The sequence below is a fragment of the Apis laboriosa genome, unplaced genomic scaffold (assembly GCF_014066325.1).
Source record: "Apis laboriosa isolate Shangri-la unplaced genomic scaffold, ASM1406632v1 scaffold70_cov154, whole genome shotgun sequence".
Lineage (NCBI taxonomy): Eukaryota > Metazoa > Arthropoda > Insecta > Hymenoptera > Apidae > Apis > Apis laboriosa.
Genome location: NW_025224195.1, coordinates 597,059 through 613,810, shown reverse-complemented (window position 1 = coordinate 613,810; position 16,752 = coordinate 597,059). Strand labels below are relative to the sequence as shown.

Below are 16,752 nucleotides of genomic sequence, written 5' to 3'. Positions count from 1 at the left end.
TATATTTATATTTATATTTACATACATTCATAATTAATAAAATTTTCTTATCATATAAATACTAATATAATAAAAGTTTCGTATTATCATACTTTTCAGCAATAATTCAAAGAAATAACCTTTCTTTGATGTTATTTATTCAATATATAAAAATGCAATTATTTTATATTTGTAATATTTCTAGTAATATAGCTATAAATACATTGGAATAGTAGAACTATTCTTATGTTAGATTGAGGAAAGTAAGATCTATTTTAAAGGATAGCGCCTTGTATCTGACCCCATGTAGAAACCGGTGAAGCTTGCGCATGAAAATTCTTTGAAAGCTAATAACGAGCCATTTCTATATTCTTTTTCAATAATTTTTCAATATACTCAGAGTATTAATAATATTAGTATATTCATATATTTTACGGAATCTTTTTGTATGTACTTCTTCTTTTCTTATATGATTACGACTTTAGCCTTATTCTGAACATTATTTCATTAAGGTTTTAACCACGTGTGGTTTGATTTGCAATGTCAAACTTACGATCACTGGTAAGTACATTCAAATATATAAAAAAACGTAAATTATTCCTTATATTAATTGAAAATTTCAAAGATTCATGTTATATTTATGAATAATTTCAAGAAACCGATCTTATGAATTAGTTTATTATTTTATGGATAGTTTTGTTAATTTTTTTTGATATCTGAAAAAAATAAATTTATCGTAAAAAAAACTACACAATTTACGAGATAACATGATTTTTTAAATGAGTTACATGTTTTACTTAAATATTTAAACAATTTTTAATTAACTTTTTAAAAAGAAATATTGTGATTAAATATTTAATTATAAAATTAATTTATATATAAAAATAATGTTCAATACATACATTTATGATTGAAACTTTCTTACAAATTTTATAAATTTGCATTTTTAATTTAATTTAAGTTTTACATATTACTAAAATTAAGCAAACTACTTGTGTATAATTTTTGAATGATTTTCAGTTAAGTTAGTTAACATGTCATTGTGTGATATATTACAATAAATAATTTAAAAAAAATCATTCAATAAAACAATTACATATATTTATTATATAATTATTTGTTTTTATATATTTTATTCTTATAATTTTGAATTTTTACATTTCTTTTTAGATTGTATCAGTATTAGCTGCTGTAGGAACTATAGCTGTAATTGGATTAGCAGTTAAATTTTACAAATGTTGGAATAGTGATAAAAAAAAGAAATCTCCTATTTTATTAGTTGATCCAGTAGTTAAATATAGTTTACCATTAATAAAAAAGGATATATTAAGTCATGATACAAGAAAATTTAGATTTGCATTGCCAACATCAGATCACATATTGGGATTACCAATTGGTCAACATGTACATTTAACTGTAAAAATTGGAGATGAAGTTGTTATACGCTCTTATACACCAGTATCAAGTGATGATGATCATGGTTATGTAGATCTTGTTATTAAAGTGAGTAATATGATTCATATACATGTATAAATAGAAGATATATCTATTTTAAATTATAAATAAAAATATACGTAGGTATATTTTAAAAATGTACATCCAAAATTCCCTGAAGGAGGAAAAATGTCCCAATATTTAGAAGATTTGAAAATTGGGGAGACAGTTGATTTTAGAGGACCTTCTGGTCGACTTATTTATAAAGGTCATGGAAATTTTTCTGTAAAAATTTTAAGAAAAGATCCACCTACAGAATATAATGTTAAAAAGGTATGTACATTAAATTTATGCAATCATATTTTTTAATCATAAATTTTAAAAATAAAATATTCTTTTATTATATTGTTAATATAGATTGTGATGCTAGCTGGTGGAACAGGAATCACACCAATGCTTCAATTAATTCGTGCTATAATAAAGGATTCTACTGATGAAACTCAAACTTCCTTACTTTTTGCCAATCAAACAGAAAAAGACATATTACTTCGAGATGAATTGGATGATATTGCAAAGAATTATCCTAACAAATTGAAACTTTGGTATACATTAGATACTAGTAGTGAAAATTGGCAATATAGTACAGGTCATATAAATGCAGATATGATAAAAGATCATATGTTTCCTCCATCATCTGATACAATGGTACTTATGTGTGGTCCACCTCCAATGATCAACTTTGCTTGTAATCCTAATCTTGATAAACTTGGTTATGATTCAAAATTAAGATTTGCATATTAGAGTAGAGAAACTAATATTCTATTTAAATCTTTTCATTAAATAAATTTAATGATAATTTTAGTATCTTTAAAAATATATTTCGTCATTTTATAAATTTTGCATTGATTAATATAGATATGCGATGTAAATTTAATATTTAAAAATAGATAGTGATAATTCACAATGATATAATTTACATAATCACATAATGTTATCAATATATGAAAAATATACTAAAAATATTTACAGATCTCAGATTTTTTATTCTTTGAAATAAAAACTAAAATTACGATATTACAATATTATTATAAATTTTGTTTAATTTTCAATGCAGAGCTTTAGTGAATAAAATATACTTCAAGATATCATGCATTTATTGATGTTAAATCTGTTATATTGTTATAAAAAATGATGATTACAAAATGTATGTATTTTTCATACTTAAATCCCTTTTATACTTTTCTTTTGAATAGCGATATAAGATTTATAACGCAAAATAATATATAGCATTCAAGAAATGATTAATATGTTTAATTAATATCAATATTTCTTAACAAAATAATGAAGCTAAATAGTTTATTATTTGATTATAATATGAAAAAAAGCAATACAAATAAAGCAATAAATGAACATTTGTAATTAACAACGTCCACGATCCTTAACACGCTTTCTGGGCGCTGCTCGTAAAATATCATCCACACGTAAAATCATTTCTGCTGCTTCTGCTGCACTAAGTAGAACTTGTCTCTTCACAGCCCAAGATTCAGTTACTCCTAATTGTTTCATACAGCCTACTTTTCCTCGTTCCATATCTGTTATTGTGAGATAAAAGTAGTTAATTACTTATTATGATATTTATTAGTATTTTTACCAGTAATAATTGTAAAAATAAACATACCCAAACCCATGGTATTTGCACCAGAATTATGTGCAGCTCGTAATTCACTAATTAGTTGAGCTGAATCGTAACCAGCATTATCAGCAATAACAGTAGGTAATTGTTGCAATGCTCGAGCAAAAGATTCCATTGCAACTGATTCTTTTCCAGGAGTAGAAGCAGCAGCTCTCATAACGGCACAAGCCATTATCATCTCACTACATCCTCCACCATAAACAATTCTTGATTCGCGAACGGTAGCTGATAATACACAAAGCGCATCGTGTAAAGACCTCTCAGCTTCATCAAGAATTTGCTGGGTTGCACCCCTAATGATTACCGTACAAGCTTCTCCTAAAGGAACTCCTGAAAATCGTAATAAAGTATCTTCGCCTATCATCACCTAAAAAAATAATAAAGCATTAGAAACATTCTACAATTTTAAAAATATTCAAATCTACCTGTTCAATAAGATCACATTTGCCAAGTTTCACCATATCAGGATTATCAAAAGTACTGACTATTTCTCCACCAGTAACAAGAGCAAGTCGTTCGATACCATCGAAATCGGCATGTTCAATAGCCATAATATTAGCATCAGCAAACAATTGTTCTGGATAATTATAAATTAATTGTCTATTAACAAAAACATTGCAGCCATGTTTTATAATCTTGTCAACTTTATCCTAAATTGAAGGCAATAATTAAAAATAAATATAATATTCTTTAAAATTATATATAAACTATAATATGATTAATAATATTACTTTCATTTTTTCTTTTTCTGCTGCTTCTAATTCTGCGATTTTTGCCATTGAATCAACTCTAACTCTAGATCCAAATACCTATAAAACAACGAAAATATGTATTATATTAAATTTTATATAATTATTATAGATTTATATTATTTTATATTTTTATATATTTTTTTTCATCTCTTTCTTACTTTGATTTTATCTGTATCCATAGGAGTATTTGCTATAAGTATACGTGCATCAGTTACTCTTTGTGGCTGATGTACTCCAGGCTTTTTATCTAACAAAAATCCATCATCAAGAAATGAATCAGCTAAAGTTCCTCCACGTTTCTTAATTACTTGAATAGCTGATAAATTGCCAGATCCTTTAAGACGCATCACAGCATCTACTGCAAGTTTACTAAAATGTTCTTTATGTTGGGATAGAATTTTTGAACTCAGAGTCGTGCGAGCAATATTTAACAGATCTTCACGGAAACGTTCGGGATCTGCAGAATTATCAGCTGTAGCATTTTTTAAAGCTTCTCTTGCTACATTTGTTGCATTCCTCCAACCAGCAATTATAGTTTGTGGATGAATTTTTTGATCAATTAATTTTTCTGCTTCTCTTAATAATTCAGCAGCTAAAGTAAAAAATAATTATTTTAAATATTATATATTAAATATCGTTAATATTAAAATTTTTTATATAAAAAATATAAATAATAATTAGATAAATTAAAAAAAATTATACCAACCAAGAACAGTTACAGAAGTAGTACCATCACCAACTTCATCATCTTGTACACGAGACATATCTACTAAAATTTTAGCAGCAGGATTATCTACACCAACATTTTTAAGAATTGTTGCTCCATCATTGGTAACTTGAACTTGTCCTGCAGATCGACCATGAGCTACTAATATCTTGTCCATACCTTTAGGACCAAGTGTAGACTTTACTAAATCACCAATAGCTATTGCTCCTACAAATAAACTTAATCTAGCAATTTCTGCTTTTTCTTCCTCTGCCTCATTTTTGAGGATTCTGACAGGATTCAAGGAAACCTGCAAATATTCATATAGATTTTCAATATTATTACAAATAATAATAAAAATTTTCCACATAAATTAAAAGATACAAATTAAAAAATATTATATCTTAATTTAGTTTTCATAATTTATAATTTTCGTTCTTTTTTTATTATTAATTATTACTTAATATGAAATATGATTGATATGAAGCAAATCAAAATAGTATAAAAAAAATTTAAGTATTTTTAAACTATATTATTATATTTAAGAAAAAATTTCATTTTTTTGCAAAAATTAATATTAAGCGTTTAATAATAAAATATAATAAAATATTTTAATAAAAAAAAAAAAAATTTGTCTTTTGACACACGTGCGCCATTTGTCACACCATTATACGATACCGGGTAATGAAAGATTATTCATTACCATTTCTGATGCTGTTATAATAATATTATTTCATGATGCACATAATACAAAGATAAAATTAATTGATTAATTACCATTATAAATCACTGTTAAAGTGATAAAGAGCACAATTTATAATTGAATAATGTTTATCGAACCTCACTGTAAAGCACAATTACAAGGAATTGAGCCGATCTATAGATGGCGCTTTTACTTGAAACGCCAAAGCAAATTTCCTTTATATATTCCGTTATAACGAATCTCTGATTGGTTAATATAAAAAACTTATATTATTTCATACCAATCAATAATGAGTTTAAAGTTTTTAGAAAACAGAAAACACCTCTCATTGAATACTAGCAAAAAACAACGAGAATTTTCTAATTTAATGTGTAGATGGCGTATTATGCTCAAATAATTGATCCGATTCTAAATTTTATTCCTTTTAAAATTTGTGAAAAACACGATAATATAAATTAAAGTTATATTATATTGTTTTTATTATTATATTATAAAGTTATTATATATTAATTATATAAATATATTATTTATATACGTATATATACTAGTTCATTTCTTTTTATTATATATTTGAACGTTTATTCAATAATATCCATGTTATTAATTTAATTATATTGCATCAATAGATAAAAGTGACTATTATAAAAAATACGTTAAATTATATAAATTGATGTATTGATTCCATTATTTTATATAAAAAAGATATATTCATTAATTGAATAATTTTTTCTAAGTATAAAAATATACTTCATCTTTCACTATTTATTACTAAATATTATTAAATGTCAAGTTTATATTAAATACCAATATTTATTCTATTCAAAAGTATGTGTATTATAAGTTTCTCAATACAATTGTTATGATTATAACATATTAAAATGTATTAAATTGCTAATTTAATTATATAAATTAATTTATATTAATTTGATTATATAAAATTTATTAATTTTAAGATTATGTTTCATAGACTCTATAATTTTATATAAATATTATATCAAAAAGTTATAAAATATAATCTTATAATAATATAAGAAATTAAATAAGAAATAATAGAAAAAATTTATATGAATATTTCTATTATTTATTNTCTCAAAATTTATTTTCAGGCAAAAAATCAATTATATATATATGCAATTCAAATTATTAAAATTATTTATGATGTATTATTATGATTTATGATGTTTCGAATTTTTATCAGAAATTTAAATTTCATGATCAAACGTGGATTCGATAGCTCGCATGCACCTTTAAATAACGGTTTATATCCAGCTGTCCCTCATTTCATACAGATCTTTACTATACAATAGGGGTTGTAGACCCTTTGATGCTTTTATGGAATGCATAGCTAGTAGTAGACATTTTCGAACATATGTGATATTTTCTAACAATGCTAGTTGTTATAGTGAAAACGAGCTAGATTACTAATAATATATGATATATATTAATTATTTATTAGATTTTTAGTTTCTCTCGTTATTTTTTTTTCATTGGAAAATGATCTATGAAGATGTACGCGGAATAACTGATGTACGCGAAATTAGCTTTAACATTTTAGTAAAACTAATATTATTTTATAAAACTAATATTATATGTTTTAATGCATATATATGATATTCATATCCGTATATATTTTAATATAAAATCATTACATGTGTGAATTAATGATTACGATTGTATTTTCATATATTTTCATTTATATTGTATTTTCATGCTTTATTGTAATATATAATTTCACTTTTTAAGAATCATTAAGAAAACTTTAAATTGGATATATAACTAGATAGAAAATATTTTTTTAACCGATTCTATAATATGATTAAGGATAATAAGAGATTTATTATCATATAATATAATACCAGAAGGAACTTATTATCACATTCAAGAACTTCCTACATCCAAATATTGTCCAGAATATATCAGACATATATTAAGAGAATATATCAGAGATATATCAGAGATATATTAAGAGAATATATCAGTAATCAAATTCTAAAGAATAAAATTATTAATTCAAAAAATAATTATTAAATAGGAATCAAAGAACGAAACTATGTTGTACTATGTTATACATTATATTTCTTGTTTAAAGCATTTCAATCATAATCATGATCAGAAATTATAATTTCATCAAACATAATTTCTTGTATTATAAATATTTTTTGTATTGTAGATTTACTTAAGATTCAGAAAAATTATCATTTAATCTATTATGCAATATAATGCAATTATAATACAAGTATAAAATATTTAATAAATTAAATATTATTCTCAATATTTTATAAATTTTCAATTTATATAGTAATTCCATATAAACATGTAAATGGTAACAAATAATTTGCAACAAAAGAACACTTGCATGATCGATTTTAATGATGATTTGCATAATTAATCGCGAATTTGACCAATCGAATTAAATCAATATTTAAGATCTAAAAAAACATGAGTTAAATGAATCATTCATATATAGAGCGATACGAAATACTGAAAGCATTTTACGCAGATGTTCGAAGCGGCGCGTGCCCCTAGATCCGGTGGTGGTGGAAATGCCTCTTCGGTCTGTTTTCACAGGGGAGAAACCGACCCCCACGTGTACATACGTGAACATGATAGAGAATCGGGAGTCACACCTGGCTTCTAAAAATAACATTGGCGTGATTTCGTGACATCGGTATAACGTATATATATATATATATATATATAATTGTATTTACTATGTATTTATATATTATATATATTTTCTTTTTTTTAAAAATCTATAAATCTTTTTTATATATTTTTATTATTATTTTTTTAAATATGAAAATTAATTATATAAATATAGAGTATTTTTTATTTATATATTTATATTTCAAGAGCGAATATTAAACATAAAATAATTTAAATTTTTGCATAAATATAATGTATTCGTGTTTATTTTTGTTTTGCTAATATATATAATAATAAAAACCAATGTAAATATTAATAATAATAATAATAATAATTAAAGTTTTGCAATTTCTCTTCTTAAACAATTAATTGAAAGTTTTTAATTATTGTAGGAATCGAAATATTTATATTCAATAATACTACATTTGAAAAAACTAGTTAAACTGAATTTCTATTTACGCCATTGCATTCCACGAAGAATGCACCTAGTTACGCTTTGGCGGTTACACATGGATTATACATACTGGAACACAGAAGGATACACATACTGGAATATGCACCCTGTAAAGGCGACAAAAGAAAAGGGGAGGAGCTTTATTTTCATACGAGTTGGCTTACGAACTCGAGGCGGGAAGGGAGCGCGACTTATGGAAGGAAGTCGGAAGCGACTCGATCCGAGTCAGTCGTTCGCGAAGCATCAATACGTTTAGATCGATTGATTCAAATGCATTCAAATAGATTATCGATTTATTACATAAATTTCGAAGAATTTCAATATGTTATATCTCTTATAAACTACTAAACTATAAGTACGCAAAACGTGATTAATATTTAACGATAAAATAAAATGAATTTTAAATTTTTTTATTAAAAATTAATCATCAAATTATTTAATGATGCAATGAAATATTTTTAAAGTTTTTAATTAAATTTTATAAATTATAAATTTAATATTTTTATTGTATACTAAAAAATATAATTTGAATAAAAATTGTTTAGAAAATATAATTAAAAAAGAAAAAAGTAAATGCAATGAAAGTATAAAAAGAAGTTCTTGATATCAATGCGAAAAACGATTGGATTCTTCGATGGGGGTTGCATCGGACACCATACGGTTCTTCGAGCACGCGACCCATAGGAGGGTCGTTCCACTCTACTGAATCGTGAAACCACCCTAGTGTGCTATCGCATTGTTCCACTGTTCATCCGTCGATCGAATTTTCTAACCAACTTTTTCGAAATATTTTAACCAATTTTTACTTTAACAAATTCAATATTGAAGTCTTTACAAAAAAAAAAAATTAGAGTCGCGAAAGTTGGTCGAGGAAAGCGAATAGAAAAGATGAGTGCATTCAAGAGACATCAAAGTAAAGTGTTCTGGAATCACATGGCGTCTCAGGATCTAGAAAGTTTAGATCCTTTCGCCTCGAAAAATGATTTCACCAAAATCAAACAAAATATCGCATATAATTTTGAAATAACCAAAGAGGAAGAACATTCATCCAGCATCAATGATACCAGCGATACGATCAATAGTGAAAATATAACGGCTATTCGCGTCTGTCCAAAGGAAAACAATGAACAATATTCTATGACAACGATTCATGAAGAAAATATAATTCAAACGTAAGTAAAATTATTTTAATCGGAATAAAATTTGTGATGTTATAAGTTTACATTCGAGCACGTTTATTCATTTATTATCGGTTCTTCCTTATCACATTGACACACAACACTACTTTCATACCGCTGCAACTTTAATTACTTCAGAACCATACGATAAGTTTTCAAGCGTTCAAGCTGTTTAAGAATTGCTCTATAACTTTGGATTGTATTCATGGAAGACATCGATACCTTTATTCTCGTGTATAATTCTTTTAATCATAACAATGCTTGATAAGTTGAGCATTGTTTCCATGTTTAAGTGTTATCTTTTATTCTGTTGTAAGTTTTGTATTTTTTTATATTTGTTTATTTTTATAAAAAAATTTTTATATTTATTTATATGTAATATATTTTTATATTTAATATATATTTTTTTTTATAAAAAATATTCAACATATTTAATGGAATAGATAATTTTATAACTAAAATGAATAATTTAACTATTTTAAATTCTTTCGATTTTTCTTTAATTTATTAATGTATTTTATTAATTTTTATAAATTTCAATTCAATAGAAATATTTCGCAGATTACCGTATTTTTCTTACATACAATAATGTAATAATTAGGACATTATTATTATTATTTAATTAATTTCAAATATAAATTATTATTATAACATAAATTAGTTTAAATGTATTTAAACTTATAGAAGTTATAGTTTAAACTTATAGAATTATTGCATTTAAAAAAATTAATTATATTAATATTAGAATAAAATATTATTCTAATATTCTCAGCAAAATAAATTACTATTATTTTAGTCTTTTTTAATTTAATTTATTTTAATTAATTTAATTAATTTAATTTAATTTAGTTTAATAAAAAATCTTAAGAAAATACATTATTGATACATATTGATTTTTTATAAAATTGTCTCATAAATATTTTTTTTTTTATATATATAAAATTATATGAATTTATATAGAAAATAAAAAATCATTTTTTTTTAAATCATTTTTATTTATAGAGCTACGATGGATACAAAGATTAAAAATAAAAAAGACGAGAATAATATCGGTTTGGTAAATAGATCATGCAGTCCTTTGAGTCAAGATCTTCGAAGCTTGGATTCTGGTTTCTCTGATTCCGAAAGATCCAACTGTTCTGAATTTTATGAGAATGAAACACCAAGGCGTCGAAGAAGACGGAAGCGAGTTAAAGATCAACATAAAATACATCCAAAAAGTGGTGTTGTTTGGTTAGAAGATGAAACTATTCTAAATCCAACATATACTTCTACGCCTAAGAACTCCCGAACTTTACCTCGAAATCATACAATGATCTTCAACGCACATGTAGGAATATCAAGTACACAAAGGTAATTTAAAATCGAAAAAATTCTATTAGATATCACGTAGTCACAATTTGCAACTAAAAAAAATATTATTCAATTAAGATCAGATACAATATATGATTTGACTAATTTAATATATTTATTATTTTTATGATATATTAAGTTAAGAGAATTAGAATATATTTAAATTATAATTTAAAATTTTTTAAGATAGTTTAAAATAAATTTGATGAGAATTATTCATCGCTTGTACTATTTGTTCTATATTTAGATATTATAATGTTACATTAGTTTAAATATCAGAAAAGTTAATTTTACAGTCAATTTATGTTATTTATATGATGGAATAACATCGTGAAAAAAATGAGATAAAAGAAAAACAAAATAATACTATAAATTATTAATTTTATTATTTTAATCACTATAATCATTTCAAATTTAAAATATCTTTATGATTTGATCAATAATGCTATAAAATTAAAGGATTTCATATCAAAAGGCGTTATCTTTGAAAGTAAGCCGCGCCTTCTATGAGTTGATAAAATGAGAAGGATGTATGTTTTGAGAACATGAATTGTCACGATAAATGTCTGGGTGAGCCAAGTGATAGGAATGCAACACGTAAAGCACTTCCCATGTTATTCTTCTGGTTGTTTCGTAAACTCTCATTTACCCCTATACAATGGTGGTACATCGTATGTCTGCATATATACGTACTTACTTAGATCTGATGCATTGGAAGTAGCGCAACTCATCACCAGGAATATTAAATTCTCATTATACAAAATGCGTCATAACGAAAACGACACGTTTGATTTATTGACAGGAAATTTAATGAATAGAATTTCTGCGCAATGTGATCGTTTTGATTCTATACGTGTTTAAAGGGAAAAAAAATAAAAAATAAAAAAAAGGAAAATGATATTAATATTATGATATTAATGATATTAATATTATTATGATAAATGATATTAATATTGACTAATGATATTATATTTATGATATTATATTTTATTGAAATATATGTAGAAAGTATATTATAAAATAGGAATTGATATTTATTATATTTGTATATATAATATTATATATTATAATATATATAATATTATATATTATAATATATATAATATTATATATTTGTTATAACTTTCTTTTTTAATTAAAATTTTTAATTTCTTTCTTTTTAGAGAAGAATAGATACAAAATGACATATAAACTTCTACTTCTTAAAGTTATATTACATTTTTATTTTATTTTACATTTTTTTAAAATATAATTTTCAAATCATTATTGATAATTTGAAAGAATTTGTGATTAATATTTAAAAAAGTCAAAAAAAAAATTAATAAATATATATATATATATAATGATATAATGATATATCATATATAATGATATAATGATATATCATGAGGCTGCTAGATATTCCTTATTAATTCTTATGGGATTTGAACTACATAATAATAATAAATAAGAAATGGAAAAGTATTATGACATATCATCAATTAACATCGATTAATTTACATTGAAATATCTACAACGCAAATTAAATTCAATCATTGTGTAGTTTAATCTAGTATTCGGAGCAATTTATAGAGATTGTATTAATAGCAGGAAACATTGTAGAAAAGAATGATTAATTTACATACTTGTTTTGTAACGTCTATTCTTATATAAGATTAATACATAAATAAAAAATTATAAAATTCAAAATCATTAAAAATATAAATATAAAAAATATAAAAAATAACATTTATCAAAAATAACATTAATTAAAATAATATTTATTATCGAAAAATTATATTATTCATCTAAAATGTTATTTTATAATTTGATTAATATTTTCATTTTTTTATGCATTTGTCAAGAAAAAAATAATGACAATAAATATTTAATCAACTTTTTACAAATCTAAATGCAAAAAAAATTAAAAAATGTCTTCAAATTATTAAAAAATTTTTAAATCGTCATTGAATGTTCACTAAATGGATTATTTATTTTAACTTTTACTGGTTTTTGAATGAATTTTATTATAAATAATATAGTAATATAATAAATTCACTAAGGCTATGGAACGCATTTCTTTCGACACCCTATAGATATACGCGCGCCAGTACGTGATTCAATGCAATGTGCCATACGAGGAATACCTAAATGAAAGAACGACGCGGTTTGAGTCAACCACGGTCCCGGTGTATCCCGGTGCGACAGCAAATGTACGAAGAATTTCAGCCATCGCGTGGATCGTGTGCAGGTGATGGCGTACAGCTTAGTCAAAGAAAATGGGATTAGTCATCATTGTCCATGAAAAAACGATTCTAGTTCCGAAGCTGACTGATTAGTCAGCTTTTCGCTCATAGTATATCCGTTCTTCTTCGTCAATCTTCGATTGTTTCCAAGACAAAATCTGTGCACTTTGTTGTGCGAATTGGACAGTGATTAAATCTTAACTATGTCGCAACAACAGTAGTCGAAACAGTAGTCATCTTGTCTTGTTATGGCACGATTAAGGTACCGTAGATTCTATGTGTAATCTATGTTATCTGTGAAATGTGATCCATAATATTTGTTAGAAATTTAATATTTCTGAATTAAAGGGAAATGCTATTTTATTATTGAAATAAAATAGAAAAAGATTTTGTTATGATATGATTGAATTACTGGAGGTTTTTTTATTTAAATCAATAGTATGGTTTTGAAGATAAATTTATTATATGATGCGCTTGGAGATTGAATTTTTATTAAGAAAAAGAATAATATTTTTTATCTTAAAATAGCATAAGGAAAAGTTTATTATTAAAATACGGATTTTTTTTACAAATTCTTTGATCTATATATAATATTGATATGCGATATATAATTTGATCTATATAATATTTCTCGAAAACATTGATTTTGTTTGAATAAAAAAATATTTAATATTTGATTTAATATTGAAATAATCACGATATAAATTGAAAAAATATTTCAAGTATTACGTATACAATTTTTTAATTTGTTTTTAACAGAAATTGTTTTTAAAATAGAAATTTTAAATTTTGAATATTTATTCATATATAAATCTATTCAAGAAAGAAATAAATTTTATTAAAGAAAGAAATAAATATAATAAAACAATATAAAAATATCTAAGTGAAAAAGTAAATAAAAAAAAAATGAAGAATATTATTTATATTTTTTAATACTATAAAAATTGTTAGTAAAATTCGATCAATATTAAAAATATTAAAGAGTAAGCGTATTGAAAAATGAAAAAAACTTTGTTTATTATATAATTAATATAATTTTATATATTATTAATATACTAAATGATATATTTAAAGTACATGTAAAAATTAAAGAAGTCAAAATTGAAGATATAGACTTATATAAAAATCAAATTGATATTGTTCTTTAATCTATTAGCTATATGATAAGTACATAAAGAAATGACAATTTTTGTATTATGATGAATATACTCATCATCTTTTCATTTTTGCGATACAATTAAATTGTTTAAACATTTTTAAAATAGAGCATCATACTTAACGGATTAAATTATTTTTATTACAAAAATATAAATCTATAAGATAAATTAAGTGTTAAATATTAACAGAAAAAAAAATTTTTTTCTTTAATCTAAACATAAATAACAAATGTTTAAAAAAAAAACAATTTTATACTTGTAAAATTTCATTATATTTGTATGAATCGTTTATTTTTCTTTCATAAATCTTATAATAATTAATTAATGATTAATATGAAAAATATGAAAAATTATTATCAATATTGTATTTTTTATTTTGGCTTCATTTTATTAATTAGATTTTATGTTAAATTTTTTACAGAACAGAAGATAATCAAGTAGATACATCAAAAATTCCTTCTTCTGTTTCTTTGGAAGATGAATGTCTCGGTGATTTTTTATATGCAACTGAACCACCGGAAGATGTGGCTACACCAAGAAGCGCAAATTCATCGATAGCAATTAACTTTTCAGAAACGGAACCAGCTTATAAATCTGTGTTACATTCCAGAAATTATAGACAATCTTCATCAATAAGAACATGGTTGAGTGATCTTGCAATGGAAACAGACAATGAATGTAACAATACTCTTCAGAGCAAAGCTTTACCACGACGAAAGTATCGCGAGTTTTTGGATGAAAAAGGTGAAATGATTGATTTGAAAAATTTATCATCTTTAGCTACTGCAGCTGCAAATAAATTACTTATTAGAGCTGAACAATTTGATCAACATTATCAATATATTTTTGAGTAAGTATATTTGAGAATAATTTAAAATTTTACGTGTAAGTTTTAAAATTGACGAAGTTACAGAAATGATATCGAATATAGAAAAGATAACATAAACGATATTAATAACTGATTTTATTTTTTACAGCAAAATATCACATTTAGAAAGTGATAGATTAGAACAACAATTTTTACGTGCCATAGAAGATGACGCTTTTTCTCTGCTTTCGGAATTGGGTATACCATCCCCACGTAAAATTCACCAAAACAGTTTAAAAGAAATATTATCGCAATTAGAAAATATGAAGAATTTTGTCGACAGTGCTGTAAATACTCGCTTAGATTTTTATATCGAAGTAAGATTTTATATTGTATAATATTGTGAAATAATTAATAATAAAAAATATACATTAAAAAAATATAATATTAAAATTATCATATTATAGAGAGTAGTCAGAGGATTGGAAGAAGCACCGAAAGATGATACCACATTAACTAGAGGTGCTTTAGCAGCTTTAACTGCTTTAGGCTTAGCAGGACCTCGAGCAGGAAGCAGTATTACAAGATGTTTAGGTATTAGAGCACTTTTGACATCTGTAATCACTACTGGAAAAACATCAATAGATTTCGTCGCAGCTTCTTTACGAGCATTAGCAAGTGTATGTAGTTCCGCCATGGCGATAAACCAATTTGTTAAAGATGGTGGTCCAGAAATATTAACAGATCTATTAGTCGCAGATAATACAACTGAGAAGGAAAAAATGGAAGCAACAGCGTTACTTGTGCAGATTACTGCACCTTGGGTTAATGGTGTAGGTTTACCTTATTTGGAATCTTTTGCAAAAGATTTAATACCATCCTTAAATTATCTAGTCGAAAATACCAATTGTGGGCAGACTTTGTTGTTAGTTGCAGCTGCATTCAATCACTTGTCCAAATCCAAAAAATATGCTCTTGTGATATTAGAACAAGAAACAGTTAAAAAACTGTTAAAAACTGTGAAAAAGTCAGCTGGAAGAAATGTTTGGTTAATGGAACAAGTAGCAGCTCTTATCAGTGAACTAGCGCGTATACCTGAAGCTCGAATATATTTAGCAAAAGTTCGTGCCTCTATTGCATTAGTTTCTTTTCTTAGAATGCGACCTCCTGGCTTAGAGGATGCATATAGACGATTAGAAATTACTGCTGCCGCAGCACTTACAAGACTCTGTGTGGATCCAGAAATTGCAAGACAAGTAGTTGCTGTCGGAGGTGCAGATTGTCTTCCATCATACAGAGCTGAAGATCTTTTAACTGAAGATGAAAATCAAATTGAAGCTGGATTATTAAAATATACAAAATCCTTAAGAAAGGCATGTAGGAAAGCCGCAAAACAAATTGATATTGCAAAGGCCAGTGATTCTAGTACTTTAAATTAAAATTAATATATTGATTAATATAAGATTAAAATATTAAAGTTGTACATATGTTGTATCTTATGAGATAAACGAGATAAATATTTTATATTTATACTTTTATATAATAAAAAAAAAATAAATCTATTGAATATATCTAAAAATATATTTATTAAATATATCTCTTATATATCTTTATATATCTAAATATGATATAATATATACATTATGTTAAAAATCTTGATTTAT

The 16,752-nt window shown here is 24.5% G+C and overlaps 3 protein-coding genes across 6 annotated transcripts in view; 2 read left to right on the top strand and 1 right to left on the bottom strand.

Annotated features, from left to right (window-relative positions):
* Positions 1–2,349, top strand: part of LOC122719206 (NADH-cytochrome b5 reductase 2) — a 3,007-nt gene extending 658 nt beyond the window's left edge. Inside the window, exons 2-5 of one of the 3 annotated variants that reach the window (XM_043944830.1) lie at positions 492–540; positions 1,150–1,482; positions 1,558–1,746; positions 1,831–2,349. In XM_043944830.1, the coding sequence (XP_043800765.1) occupies positions 520–540; positions 1,150–1,482; positions 1,558–1,746; positions 1,831–2,214 (927 nt within the window). In that variant the 5' untranslated portion in view covers positions 492–519 and the 3' untranslated portion in view covers positions 2,215–2,349. Of the gene's footprint in view, positions 1–184; positions 541–1,149; positions 1,483–1,557; positions 1,747–1,830 lie in introns of all 3 variants that reach the window. The other 2 variants (XM_043944828.1, XM_043944827.1) reach the window with 2 other exon arrangements.
* A 353-nt stretch (positions 2,350–2,702) lies between these two features.
* Positions 2,703–5,428, bottom strand: LOC122719142 (T-complex protein 1 subunit beta). The gene is made up of 7 exons (XM_043944736.1): positions 5,342–5,428; positions 4,565–4,874; positions 4,017–4,450; positions 3,838–3,915; positions 3,532–3,756; positions 3,092–3,473; positions 2,703–3,005 (listed from the first exon to the last, which is right to left on the bottom strand). The coding sequence occupies exons 1-7, from the start codon at positions 5,342–5,344 to the stop codon at positions 2,833–2,835; spliced, it is 1,605 nt and encodes a 534-aa protein (XP_043800671.1). The 5' UTR covers positions 5,345–5,428; the 3' UTR covers positions 2,703–2,832.
* A 3,416-nt stretch (positions 5,429–8,844) lies between these two features.
* LOC122719166 (protein inscuteable homolog) lies at positions 8,845–16,660 on the top strand. Of its 2 annotated transcripts, none has more exons than XM_043944766.1 (5): positions 8,845–9,539; positions 10,548–10,898; positions 14,702–15,130; positions 15,258–15,465; positions 15,556–16,660. In XM_043944766.1, exons 1-5 carry the CDS (start codon positions 9,256–9,258, stop codon positions 16,525–16,527), a joined length of 2,244 nt encoding a protein of 747 aa, XP_043800701.1. In that variant the 5' UTR covers positions 8,845–9,255; the 3' UTR covers positions 16,528–16,660. The 2 variants fall into 2 exon arrangements, with proteins under 2 accessions (XP_043800701.1, XP_043800702.1); XM_043944767.1 differs by lacking the exon at positions 8,845–9,539 and adding an exon at positions 9,717–9,857.
* Positions 16,661–16,752: the final 92 nt, after the last annotated feature.